The sequence below is a fragment of the Podarcis tiliguerta genome (genome assembly GCF_965153285.1).
Source record: "Podarcis tiliguerta genome assembly, chromosome: 2".
Taxonomy (NCBI): domain Eukaryota; kingdom Metazoa; phylum Chordata; class Lepidosauria; order Squamata; family Lacertidae; genus Podarcis; species Podarcis tiliguerta.
In genome coordinates, this window is record NC_139535.1 from 9,189,692 (window position 1) to 9,203,660 (window position 13,969).

At 47.5% G+C, this 13,969-nt stretch overlaps 1 protein-coding gene across 2 annotated transcripts in view; it reads right to left on the minus strand.

The window, feature by feature from the left end:
• Window positions 1–441: 441 nt before the first annotated feature.
• Window positions 442–13,969, minus strand: part of LOC310670174 (adhesion G-protein coupled receptor G4-like) — a 39,628-nt gene continuing 26,100 nt past the window's right edge. For both annotated transcript variants that reach the window (XM_083424986.1, XM_083424985.1), the window contains exons 13-20: window positions 12,407–12,510; window positions 10,527–10,639; window positions 9,090–9,358; window positions 7,014–7,110; window positions 5,795–6,084; window positions 3,836–3,934; window positions 1,970–2,113; window positions 442–680 (exon numbers count right to left, since the gene is read on the minus strand). In XM_083424986.1, the coding sequence (XP_083281112.1) occupies window positions 553–680; window positions 1,970–2,113; window positions 3,836–3,934; window positions 5,795–6,084; window positions 7,014–7,110; window positions 9,090–9,358; window positions 10,527–10,639; window positions 12,407–12,510 (1,244 nt within the window). In that variant the 3' untranslated portion in view covers window positions 442–552. The remainder of the gene's footprint in view (window positions 681–1,969; window positions 2,114–3,835; window positions 3,935–5,794; window positions 6,085–7,013; window positions 7,111–9,089; window positions 9,359–10,526; window positions 10,640–12,406; window positions 12,511–13,969) is intronic.

A 13,969-nucleotide genomic window follows, 5' to 3' on the forward strand; every position in this document is an offset into this window, starting at 1 on the left:
GCCTGCTCAACTGGCAGGCTTTTCTAAATCCTTAACTGAAACTAACTTATTGAATTGGCTCAGAATACAGTGGTGCCTCGCAAGACGAAAAGAATCCGTTCCGGGAGTCTTTTCGTCTTGCGGTTTTTTCGTCTTGCGAAGCAAGCCCATTGACGTAGTAGCGCTATTAGCGCTATTGGCTAAAAAAGGGCTAAAAACAGCTTTTTTAGGGGGGGGGATTAGCGGTTTTGCTGCTAAAATGCTTTTAGCAGCTTAGCGATTCAGAATAAGGGGTTTTGGAGCAAAAAAAAATAATTCAATTTTTTTCGTCATTTTTCGTCTTGCGAAGCAAGCCCATAGGGAAATTCGTCTTGCGAAGCGCCTCTGCAGACGGAAAACCCTTTCGTCTTGTGGGTTTTCCGTCTTGCGAGGCATTCGTCTTGCGGGGCACCACTGTACTTTGAGAAGGGTGGAAGGAGAGGCTGAAAGAAGATCTTCAGCCAACCGTTGATTTGTCAGGACTGTAAAGAGCAGACTGGGCAGCCAGAGACCCAGGAAGAACCAGACAGGCCCTCAAGGCAAAAAACTCGTTTTCTGAGTGCAGTGCAGCTCTGCATCCATTGGTGACATTCTTCTCACGCGAGGAAGCTTGACCTTCTGGTGAGTAAAGGATGCGTGGCGGGTGCTGTGCAAAACTTCATCTAGGAAATAAATACAGAGGGAGTCAACCACCCCTCCAATGATTCACGCCATTTGAAAATAATCCAGGAAAGCTGAAGCTGGAAATACGATTTTTCTTTCTGCGTTTTCAAGATGTTCTGCAAAACCTAGGAAACTATTAGGAACATTTTTTTTCCCAGAAAGGAAGATGCTTCACCCACAAACCCACCCACCTCGCAAGCCAGTGCCAGATTTGCTCAAGAGACAGGCTAAGGAGGGGCTGCTTCCGGCACCAGACAAGCAAACGCATAAAAAAAATAATAATAAGAGGGAGATAAAATTTCTGAAAGAATTTGATATTTCAAAAAAAGTATCAAAGCAGCCATCGTGGCAGGTGGGGGAATGAGAACTTTATTACCTTTTGTGCTAGCTTTCTACTTTGGGGGAGTCTTCTCAGAAAAAGCACTCAAAAACAGGGTGCACCAAACCCCTCACTTTGAAATGTCATCCTCCATAGTGCCAGTTCCGGATGCTATCGCCCATTTCCCATCTCATCCTGCAGTACTGGTAGCCTGTGACCTACGATCCTATCTATCTATCTATCTATCTATCTATCTATCTATCTATCTATCTATCATCTATCTGTTAAGTTGTGGGTGAACATTGTTACGATATAGAAGCAATGCTGCTGCGAGCTGATTGCTTGAAAACAACATCACATGATGTTGGGAGTGTCTGTGGGAAACAGAGGGCACCGGAATTAGCTCAGAGTGTAACATGAGCTGTACAGGAAGTGTTTGTTCAGTCGACTGCTGGAGTTTGGAGAGAGCAGTCATGTTTTTTGTAACGCTGCAGAGACAGAAATAAAGACATGTAAATACGTTTCTGTCTATCTCTTTCCCCTGCCGGGGGGGCAGGAAAGAGGGTGTGTGTTCTTCTCATGCTGAGAAGGATCGCCTATCGCGACCTCTGCCTGGATCCTGCCAGGAAAGCAGACCGGGAGGTCAACAGGAGACCAAGCCAGGTGCCTGGGAGAGTTGCCAGTTTCTCCTGATAAAGGCTTGGATTCCATCAAACATATCAGACGACACTGAACAGAACTGAATTGAAGGGTTCAGCCAGCCTGCTTATATAGAGCTCTACTAGAACGCAACAGTAACCATTTTCTGTAACTATCCAATCACTGAACGTCACTTTCAATCCCTTATTTGCATATGTGGACTTGAGGGAAAACTATCTGCAGTATCCCCCTGCTGGCCCAGTGTGAGAACTTCGGTACATAGCACTATATATCTATCCAGCTATCTGGATATATATAGTTCCTACTCACCAGTCTCAGGAGCAGCCCCTGGTAAGCTTCCTGAACCATTGGATGTGGAGCTGGTGGAGCAAGAGCTCTGCGACTTCAAAGAATGGGGTGACGTCCTCTGCGAGTTATGGCGATACCCCAGAGTTGCGGCAGAGCTGCTACAATCTGAAACAGCATAGGAGGGCAGGCTTTGGAGGGTGTGAAAGCATAAACGGTCTCCTGCCCCCCTGAAATCCATTTTTTATTTGCTGCCATTTAGGCCTAGAACTGCCTCCCAGAATGTATCTGCACGACCTCTTCTCTAGTCTAGATTACTTTAGGTCTTTCTTCAAAACTCGGCTTTTCCCAGAAGCCTTTGGGGTCATCCCACTAGTTCCCCATGCCTTATTGTAAACTAAGCCAAAGAACGTGGAATTAAAGCCGTCAGATATTCTTTCCATAGCTTCCTTCACCTCCTTCTCATCTGCCGCTGCCTCCTCTGTTGTTTAGCTGTGTCTGTATGAGAATGGAATCGCCCTGGGACAAGGACTGGTCATACTTGGAATTTATAAAGCCCTAAAAAAACAGAACCATCACACAGAGACACAGACACAGAACCTGTGCCTCCGCTTAACTTAAATAGATTTTTTTAAAGGCTTGCTGTTGCTTTGTTTCCCCTTTAACTGCTGTTTCGCTCTATTTAAAGCCCTGTATATGAGGTTCTTGGGCTTTTTAAATAACTCATTTTAATTTTTGTTGCATTGTTTTAAATCATTTGGTATTTTGAGCCTTTGTTGTTGGCCACACTTAAATCTATTTTTAAAAAAAGATTTAAAAATGCGATGTTCATTTTAAAATATAATAAATATTAATCCTAACACATATCATAAGGGATGCGGGTGGCGCTGCGGTCTAAACCACTGAGCCTAGGGCTTGCCGATCAGAAGGTCGGCGGTTTGAATCCCCGTGACGATGGGGTGAGCTCCCGTTGCTCGGTCCCTGCTCCTGCCCACCTAGCAGTTTGAAAGCACGTCAAAGTGCAAGTAGATAAATAGGTACCGCTCCGGCGGGAAGGTAAACGGCGTTTCCGTGCGCTGCTCTGGTGCGCCAGAAGCGGCTTAGTCATGCTGGCCACATGACCTGCAAGCTGTCTGCGGACAAACGCCGGCTTCCTCGGCCTATAGAGTGAGGTGAGCGCACAACCCCAGAGTTGACCGCGACTGGACCTAACGGTCAGGGGTACCTTTACCTTTACCGTTAACACATATCATAGCATACAGGATTGGTGGATTGTATCTGAGGACTTTCGTAGGGGGTTCAGTTCCCTCACTCCCTGTGCTATAATGGCCTCTTACTGGGCAAGGCAATGGCTGGGCTTCAAATAAAAACATCTTGAAGGTCCCAGGCCACAGAGAGGTTAGGCTGGCCTCAACTAGAGCCAGGGCTTTTTCGGCTGCGGCTCCAACCTGGTGGAATGCTCTGTCACAAGAGACAAGGGCCCTGCTGGACTTGACATCTTTCCGCAGGGACTGCAAGACGGAGCTGTTCCACCAGGCCTTTGGTCAGGGTGCAGCCTGACTCCCTCCTTTGGCAATCTTTACAAAACTTTAGTTTATGGTTGCCATCAATTTTGATTTTAATTAATTTTTATAATGTTTTTATAATGTTGCACTATTTTAATGTTGTTAGCCGCCCTGAGCCCGGCTTCGGCTGGGGAGGGCGGGATATGAATAAAATTTATTATTATTATTATTATTATTATTATTATTATTATTATTGGCTGCTCCATCACAGTCCCTCCAATACAGGCAGGGGGCAGCTCAGATGACAACAAGTGCAAAAGCAGCCACAGAGAACAATGTCAGCCCATACCCAAGGGTTGGTTTTATATATATGAGAATGTCATACCAGAGCAGCTGAGCCGAAACTTTCCCAAGCAGAAATGCACTCGCCATTGTTTCCTCACGTTCTCCTTCATGAGACAGTGGAACACGAAAATGAAGAATCCTAGAGGAAGGAGTCAGGGGGCAGGGAGCAGGAAAAACAATCATTAAATTATACCCCCCTCCCCACTCCTCTGGCCACAATTTTGCCATCATCTCTTCAACTGCAGAATGGGTCAGAGTCAGACCAAGAGATTTTGCTGTCAGCAGAGAGCAAGGTGGCCATAATGCTTCTGAGTTTTAGTTGCTGAATTACTACTACTACTACTAATAATTTATTTATACTCCACCCATCTGGCTGGGTTTCCGTAGCCACTCTGGGAGGCTTCCAACCAAATATTAAAAACACAATACAGCATTAAACATTCAAAACTTCCCTAAACAGGGCTGCCTTCAGCTGTCTTTTAAAAGTAAGATAGTTGTTTATTTCTTTGACATCTGATGGGAGGGCGTTCCACAGGGCGGGCGCCACTACCGAGAAGGCCCTCTGCTCGGTTCCCTGTAACTTCGCTTCTTGTAGGGAGGGAACTGCCAGAAGGCCTGAACAATGGGGGTGGAGATGCTCCTTCAGGTCTACTGGACAGAAGCCGTTTGGGGCTTTAAATGTCAGCACCAACATTTTGAATTGTGCTTGGAAACATACTGGGAGCCAATGTAGGCCTTTTTCAGGACCAGTGTTATATGGTATCGGTGGCCGCTCCCAGTCACCAGTCTAGCTGTCGCATTCTGGATTAGTTGCAGTTAGGGTCTCAGCCTGCGTACCAGATGGACCTGGTAGACAGCTGCCCTGGACACAGAATTGACTTGCGCCTCCATGGACAGCTGTGAGTCCAAAATGACTCCCAGGCCGCGCACCTGGTGCTTCAGGGACACAATTACCCCATTTAGGACCAGGGAGTCCTCCACACCCGCCCGCCTCCTGTCCCCCAAAACAGTACTTCTGTCTTGTCAGGATTCAACCTCAATCCATTAGCCACCATCCATCCTCCAACTGCCTCCAGACACTCACACAGGACCTTCACTGCCTTCACTGGTTCTGATTTGAAAGAGAGGTAGAGCTGGGTATCATCTGCATACTGATGAACACCCAGCCCAAACCCCCTGATGATCTCTCCCAGCGGCTTCATGTAGATGCTAAAAAGCATGGGGGAGAGGATACTGCTTTTTATAGGGTTGCACAGAGGCCACTAAGGGACGCGGGTGGCGCTGTGGGTTAAAGCCTCAGCGCCTAGGGCTTGCCGATCGAAAGGTCGGTGGTTTGAATCCCCGCGGCGGGGTGCGCTCCCGCTGTTCGGTCCAGCCAACCTAGCAGTTCGAAAGCACTCTCGGGTGCAAGTAGATAAATAGAGACCGCTTACTAGCGGGAAGGTAAACGGCGTTTCCGTGTGCGGCTCTGGCTCGCCAGAGCAGTGATGTCACGCTGGCCACGTGACCCGGAAGTGCCTCTGGACAGCGCCGGCCCCCGGCCTCTTTGAGTGAGATGGGCGCACAACCCCAGAGTCTGTCAAGACTGGCCCGTACGGGCAGGGGTACCTTTACCTTTACCTTTACAGAGGCCACTGGGATGAGTTTGTGGAACCAAGGGTCAGTGGCCCACAAAGGCTTGAGAACTGCTGGTGTGGACAGTGCTGCGCTAGCTGGACTGAGCAATGAGGTCCCAAGTGAGTTTTGCATCCTCCAGCCGCCTCCAGGCACTCACACAGGACCTTCACTGCCCTCACTGGTTCTGATTTAAAAGAGAGGTAGAGGTAGAACCGCAGGAGGGGAAATAGAGCTCCTCTTGGACTCATGTCTGGCTTGCAGGTTTCCCATAATGGACATCCCATAAACGGCCACTGTGAGAACAAGAGGACGGACTAGATGGGCCTCTGGCCCGACTCAGCAAGCTCTTCTGAAGCCCACCCACCTGTGTGCAAACGCTTACCTTGGAAGGTGTTGCAAATGGCAAAGAGGTAGGAGAACAATGTCTGCATGGAGCCCAGCGAGAAAAAGGCAAAACCCCACGTTAAGCTGAGCAGGACCATTAAGCTGGCCACCCGCTTCAAGCTGTGGAGGAAGCTGTGGTTCCAGCTGCTGACTCGGCCAGGACCCTTCGTTTTCATGCTGTGAATCTGCAGAAGGACCGCGATGAACATGATGGTGTTCATCAGGAACACCAAGCAGAAGTAGGCCAGCACAGAGATGTAAAACACAAGGTCATCGCGGATCCAGCAACTGTAGCAGACAAGGCGAGGAGGGAGAGAGACGTTGTTAAGGCTGCCGGCAGGGTCATTTCTTTCAGATGGGCTCGTGATAGCTGGAAGTCTCTCTTGAGGCTTTTCAATGAGACACCCATCAGTGGTGGTTAGTTAAATTCATATCCTCTCCTTTCCCCCAAACAAATGATAAGACAACGAACACATCTTAAAACCAATCCCAGCGCAGAAGCAGACTCAACTTAAAAGCCTTGTTGAAAAGGAAGGCGCTTAAGACAACAAAAACTGACTAAGGCTGGATACAATCCTCAATAAACAAACTTGAATTTTATGTTGGAAATTGCAGAATAAGTTCTAGAGTGGGTTATGCAGTAGGCCAGGCTTCCTGGTTACAAATCCTACATGATCTTAATATATATGATTTGCAAAGCGCTAAAGGAATTGTACCGTATTTTTTGCTCTATAAGACTCACTTTTCCCCTCCTAAAAAGTAAGGGGAAATGTGTGTGCGTCTTATGGAGCAAATGCAGGCTGCGCAGCTATCCCAAAAGCCAGAACAGCAAGAGGGATTGCTGCTTTCACTGCACAGCGATCCCGCTTGCTGTTCTGGCTTCTGAGATTCAGAATATATTTTTTTCTTGTTTTCCTCCTCCAAAAACTAGGTGCGTCTTGTGGTCTGGTGCGTCTTATAGAGCGAAAAATACGGTAAGCTGTTTGGGCATTTTATGCACACAGCTAAACAGACAGAGGAATCTCCTTGAGAAAGGCCAGGACCATAAATTGACCCATCAGATGGAAGGGAGTGAACAGCTTGGTGTACCGAAAAGCAAGGAAGGTTGAATTCTCCTCCCCCCCCCAAAAAAAAAACAAAAAGGGGGGGAAAGGAAGGGGATATAGGTATGACCTCCTTCCTGCTGATCTGAGGAGAATCAAAGCATAGAGACTTACAAAGGTGTGACTGGACTGCTGCTTAGGGGGTCGCTTAAAACCCCGTAGAAGTCTCTGCTTATAATGAGAACCGTGGAAACGATGACCGCAGGAATTCCTAATGGCAAAGGGGGAGAAAGAAGAATGGGTTAGCCGGAAAGGAAAAAGACCAGCATGGATGCAATTGTGACCCGTCTGAGGAAGACGAGAGTCCTCAGGAAAACCTGTATCACCAGGGGAGTGCGGGGATGGGTGACAGCAAAGGCACAAGGCAAGGATTTAATTCAGCTTATGACATTTCACTTGGGAGAGTCCACTGAAATAAACACAATGCTGTTGGCTCTGAGAATACGTTGAATAACAATAATAATTTATTATTTATACCCCGCCCATCTGGCTGGGCTTCCCCAGCCACTCTGGGCGGCTTCCAACAAAATATTAAAACACAGTAATGCATCAAACATTAAAAGCTTCCCTGAACAGGGTTGCCTTCAGATGTCTTCTGAAAGTCTGGTAGCTGTTGTTCTCTTTGACATCTGAAGGGAGGGTGTTCCACAGGGCGGGTGCCACTACCAAGAAGGCCCTCTGCCTGGTTCCCTGTAACTTGGCCTCTCGCAGTGAGGGAACCGCCAGAAGGCCCTCAGCGCTGGACCTCAGTGTCCGGGTAGAACGATGGGGGTGGAGACACTTTTTCAGGGCCCTTGTCCCTTGTGACAGAGCATTCCACCAAGTCAGGGCCAGTATGGAAAAGGCCCTGGCCCTAGTTCAGACCAATCTAACCACCTTGTGACTTGGGACCTCCAAAGTGTTGTCATTTGTGGACCTTAAAGTCCTCTGTGGGGCATACCAGGAGAGGCGGTCCCGTAGTTACGTGGGTCCTGGGCTGCATAGGGCTTTACAGGTCAAAACCAGCACCTTAAAACTGACTCTGTACTCCACCAGGAGCCAGTGCTGTTGGTGAAGCACTGGATGAAACTGAAAAACAGTTTCTATCCAAATGTGATTTTGGTTTTAAACGCAATGTAAGGTAGTCTCTAGGTGAGTATATTGTATTTAATTATGGGAATCAGTGTTTCTAGGGGGTTAACCAGGCTGGGATAGCAGGTTTGTTGGTTTTTAAATGTCTGGACCTCAGTTTAGGCCGTGATTGAACATGCCTTGAAACAGAAGAGGCAATGAGGGATTTTGCTAGGGAGTGAGCTCCCTTTCCCTGCCCTTGCCATTTAGAGCCTCTGGATCAAGGGCTGTCTCCCCACCCTCAGGCCGGCTAAACGTCCCAATGGAAATCCCACCCCAAGCAGGACTTGCAGAAAGCAGCGGCCCCCGCCACAGCCACTCCCTAGGAACTAGTGTGCCATCGCGACCAAGAGACACGGACAGACATTTCTCCCACAAATATGCCCAGCCCCTTTTGGGAAGATCAGGAGGCAAGTGATTCATCCGCGATTGCTGCACTGAAACTCTACTATTCTAACTGGCCTTTTGAGATAGTTCTCTGCTGCTCCTGACTTTCAATCACACTTCTTCTGAACCTCCGCTCTTTTTCGTTTTGTTTTTGTGACTGTGTGGAACCCAGTCCAGCTACTGATTGATTGATTGGGTGGCAGTAGTACATTGTTTATCGCTTTTACTTTACGGATCAATGGTCTCGTTAGATAGTAAAATTCATGTTCAATTGCTGTTTTAAAAAGGGGTTGTTTTTAAAACGGATTAATCCATTTTGCAATACTTTCTATGGGAAAGCACGCCTTGGTTTCGGAACGCTTTGGTTTTGGAACGGACTTCCGGAATGGATTAAGAGAGAATGGACAAAGAGAGAATGGACAAAGAGAGACAAAACAGATAGAAGGACAGAGAGAGAGACAGAGAGAGAAACACAGAGAGAGAGAGAGAAAGAGAGAGTGAAAATCGGGTAGAGAGGTGGAGAGACAGATGGGATGCCCCTCTGCCTTCTGCAGGGTCTTGATCCCACCTCCTGCACCAAGGGGGAAATCACATACCCCCACTCCGCCCACTGCTGGTATATGGCCCCCAGAAGATTCCCTGTGAAGTAATATGGCCCTAAGATGGGAAGTGCCCCCCCTGCCCTGCACTTACCCCAGCCAGCCAGGGAAACCTTGAGCATGTAATGCGGGACATAAGTGTTGAAGACCCTGACCAGCGCATAGTACATGTGGACGGCTTCCAGGCCCATCCAGGTGAAGGCAGCCAGCAGGAAGTAGTGGAGAGCCACGGACACGGCAATGCAGAGGCCGCGCACCTGGAAAGAGGCCAGCCAGGAGTCCAGCAGGAAGGTGAGGTTGAGCATCAGCAGCGCAGAGCAGAGGTGGACGAGGATTCTGGACGGGTCGTCCCCATGGAGCTTGCTGGAACGAAAGAGGTGAAGGGCTCTGTTATGTACTGAGTTGAATAGGATCCAAACTGCAGCAGTCTGATTGGTCCTAGAACAATAGGATCCAAAAGGCAGCAGTCTGATTGGTCCTAGAACAATAGGATTCAGAATGCAGCAGTCTGATTGGTCCTAGAACAATGCAGCAGTATGATTGGTTGGCAGGAACCACCCAATCATGCTCCAGATAGAAGCGAATCCACAACCTGATTGGCTTACAGTAGAATTCCGGAATTAGCCAATCATGTGCAGCCCATTGTGTAAATAATGTATATAAGGCAGATACTGTGAGGGGACTTTCATTCATTCCTCCTCACCACTATGAGCTGAATAAAGAGCATGAAATCACTTTGCGACTCTGAGTATATTTCAGGCTCGTTCGCCCCCTGTGCCCAAGACGCAGCCCCTTTAAGTCTCCAGTGGGAAGGTCTAGAGCAGGATGCAGCCCCGGAGTTAGGGCATCGCAGGCACCAGGGGAGTGGAGCCAAGCAACAACAACAGACCTATATTTATACCTGCTGAGAGAAGCTCCATAAAAAAGCAACGGTACCAAAATGAATGGACGTGGGTGGTGCTGTGGGTTAAACCACAGAGCCTAGGACTTGCCAATCAGAAGGTCGGCGGTTCAAATCCCCACGATTCGAGCTCCCGTTGCTCGGTCCCTGCTCCTGCCAACCTAGCAGTTCGAAAGCACGTCTAAGTGCAAGTAGATAAATAGGTACCACTCTGGAGGGAAGGTAAACGGCGTTTCCGTGCGCTGCTCTGGTTCGCCAGAAGCAGCTTAGTCATGCTGGCCACATGACCCGGAAGCTGTACGCTGGCTCCCTCGGCCAGTAAAGCGAGATGAGCGCCGCAACCCCAGAGTCGGCCATGACTGGACCTAATGGTCAGGGGTCCCTTTACCTTTACCAAAATGAATTATTGTGAAAATAAGAAATTTGGGGAGAGAGGTGGCAAATTTTGTCCTTTGGCACCATATTGCCAAAGTCTGCCCCTTCTGCGTCGCAAGAACCCCACGCTGCTTGCTGCAAGGATGGCGAACCACAAACCAGATTTGGCCCTGGAAACAGGCTTACGTAGCTGTATAAAATCTAAGTAAATAAACGTTGCTGTCGGATAGAAAATGGCAGCTGGGTCCTACTTACTCGATGGAAAGGTACACCACTAGAGCCAAGCCGAGGAAGATGGAGGAAAAGCCACATCCCACGTGGGAGACCAGTGTTAAAATCTTATCCTCACATACCGTCCGGTATACGTCCTAGAAACCAGGGTGGAAGTCAATAGCCTCTCATTGGAAGAGTTGGTGAGGAAACAGACCCAAAATGATACAGTGGTGCCTCGCAAGACGAAATTAATTCGTTCCGCGAGTCTCTTCGTCTAGCGGTTTTTTCGTCTTGCGAAGCAACCCTATTAGCGGCTTAGCGGATTAGCGCTATTAGCGGTTTAGCGGCTATTAAAAGCTTAAGGGATTAGTGGATTAGCTGCTAAAAGGCTATTAGCGGTTTAGCAGCTTAGAAAAAGTGGGTGGGGAGCGAAAAAAAATCTCAAGACTCGCAAGACATTTTCGTCTTGCGAAGCAAGCCCATAGGGAAATTCGTCCTGCGAAGCTCATCGAAAAACGGAAAACCCTTTCGTCTAGCGGGTTTTCCGTCTTGCGAAGCATTCGTCTTGCGGGGTACCACTGTATCTGTTTGGGCATTGCTGACTGAGGTGTGGATTTTTTGGCTTCTATGGATCATGATTCCCCTGCCCCACTCCCCCCCCCAAAAAAAAAGTATTCTGTGAAATTTGGAGTGGAAGGAAAGATTCACATAAGACCTAAGGCTCAGGGTGAGCCAATTCTATCTTAAGCTCATCCTTGTTCCTGCGTTCTGAAACCTCGCGGCTCATGCTTTTTGACTGCAAATTTTGGAATGCCTGTATGAATGTATGTGTGCGGAAACAGTTTGCAAAACCCTCAGGAGCAAATTTTCCACGCAATTTTGCAAATTCCAGAAATATAACCTCCAGAAGTAGTATCACAAGTTCTGGCATTTCACGTGTGTGTGTGTGTGTGTGTGTGTGTACACACAAGTGAGTGATTTGGATCAGACCCAAGGCACTATGGGAGAAGGTTGAATCCTTTCGCCCTATGCCATTTTCCTGGTTGAAATTGTTTCCCAAAATCTGCTGTTTGCACCAGCAGATATAAACTTAAAGCTCTCAAACTATTACACTAATACTAGTTTGTTGCTTCAAAATGATCCAGTGACATCATGGCTGTGGGATGGGGTTTGACTTGTGGGGCATGGGCGGTGGGCACATTTTTTAGCCACTATACCAACTCTACTAAGCCAAAGGTACTGAATCCACAACGGAACCCCAGCCCTCTTTTCTGATGTTGAGGATAGGATTTTAAAATAATAATAATAATAATAATAATAATAATAATAATAATAATAATAATAAATTTTATTTATACCCCGCCCTCCCCAGCCAAAGCTGGGCTCAGGGCGGCTAACAACAATAAAAACAATCCAACATTCTAAAAACTTTTCACCATAAAATCAATCAAAAACAAATTGATGGCAACCAGCAAGCAAGACCCTGTGCAGATTGCCAGAGGAGGGGGTCAGGCTGCGCCCTGACCAAAGGCCTGGTGGAACAGCTCTGTCTTACAGGCCCTGCGGAAAGATGTCAAGTCCCGCAGGGCCCTAGTCTCTTGGGACAGAGCGTTCCACCAGATTGGTGCCACAGTGATACAACTGGTGCTTTTTTCTGGGGGGACGCAGGGGTACACATACCCCTAAACATTTTGCGAATCTTTGTACTTTTGTCCATTTGCTGTATTTATTTTCCCCGATTGGAACTATAAAATGGTGATTTTCTTGAGTCAAAATGAGAGTACCCCTAAACATTTTTTTTGGGGGGGGGGGGAAGCACTGAATAACAACCATAGAACTGAACGAAAAGAGACATTCCGCGCTGTCCTTTGCAGGAACCACATGGGGCAATTGGTTCTGACAAAACAGCGACAAAAGCTTACCAGCAAGACTCCAAAATGGGTCAGGTGACTGCAGTTGCAGATTGTGTAATTTGCGTTTGTGCGCTGCACCTCACACCCTGCTGTATCCCAGCCTCCTTGGTTATCTGCGCAGCAGGGAAAAGAAGAGATTCCATCTGCAGTTACTCGTCCCTCACCATTTATAGATCTTTCCCCAACAGAACACGGGGGATGTGTGACTCTCCGCAGAGGCTCCTGCTGACTTGGGGCTTAGCTGCAACCATCACAGGGAGGGGCGGAGAGGCGCTAAGCCTATCATGCTCCCACCATGCACTTCTCAGATCGCCCACTTAAGAGTGGTGTTGGTAAACTCGTGGGAGAAAGAAACCTTGAAAGTTGTGCTTTACTTGGCTGCATCCCATTTAAAAAGAGGCATAATTCTCTGCTGCCGGGAGCTGTTGCACTGGAACTTTGAACTACGGACGCACATTTGAAGGCATCAAAATTTTATTTCAGTTACAACTCCCCTCAAGCTACTCCTTCAAATCATGCAATTCTCGGCTAACTTTGAATTTGCTGCATTTTTGCCTAGAAGTCTTGACCTAAATACTACATTTGTTCTGGATTTAATGAAAGAGGGTCATACTGAAGTGATTCACTTTGGAGCAAACCTAACATTTCGCCCTCCATCCCGGTTTTAAATAAGTAATGATTTGCTGTCTGTGTCCAGCTGGTGAAGTGTTAAATGCTGTCATGGGCAACAGCTAAAACCATAAATCAGAACATAACCGCTTATTATTACAGTGGTACCTTGGTTCTCAAACTCCTTGGTTCTCAAACAACGTGGAACCCAAACACTGCAGTTTGCGAACTTTTTTTGGAAGCTGAACATGCTCCATTTTTAGTGTTACACTTCCAATTTGAGTGCCACACTTCCGTTTTGAGTGTTACGCTGAGGTCTGTCTGTTTTTGCTATTTATTTTGTGTTTTTGTTTTGTGGCTCTTTTTTGTTTTGTTTTTGTGACTGTGTGGAACCCAGTCCAGCTACTGATTGATTGATTGATTGTGTGTGTGTGTGACTGTAGGACATTGTTTTTCACAGGCTTCCTCAACCTCAGCCCTCCAGATGTTTTGAGACTACAATTCTCATCATCCCTGACCACCGATCCTGCTAGCTAGGGATCATGGGAGTTGTAGGCCAAAAACATATGGAGGGCCAAGGTTGAGGAAGCCTGGTTTATCGCTTTCATTTTATGGATCAATGGTCTCGTTAGATAGTAAAATTCATGTTATATTGCTGTTTTTAAAAGGGGTTGTTTTTAAAAGTCTAGAACGGATTAATCCATTTTGCATTATTTTCTATGGGAAAGCACACCTTGGTTTTGGAATGCTTTGGTTTTGGAACGGACTTCCGGAACGGATTAAGTTTGAGAACCAAGGTACCACTGTACTATTTTCATGGCCTACTTTTCATGGCCTAATTTGGGTCTGGCCCTGCCACATAGCTTGGTAAAGTGACCCACTTCAGGCATGATTTGGCATCTGAGTGGAGCAGCAAGACTTGTCAACGCAGGAAAGGGGAGGCTGTGGCCTTCCAGATGGTGA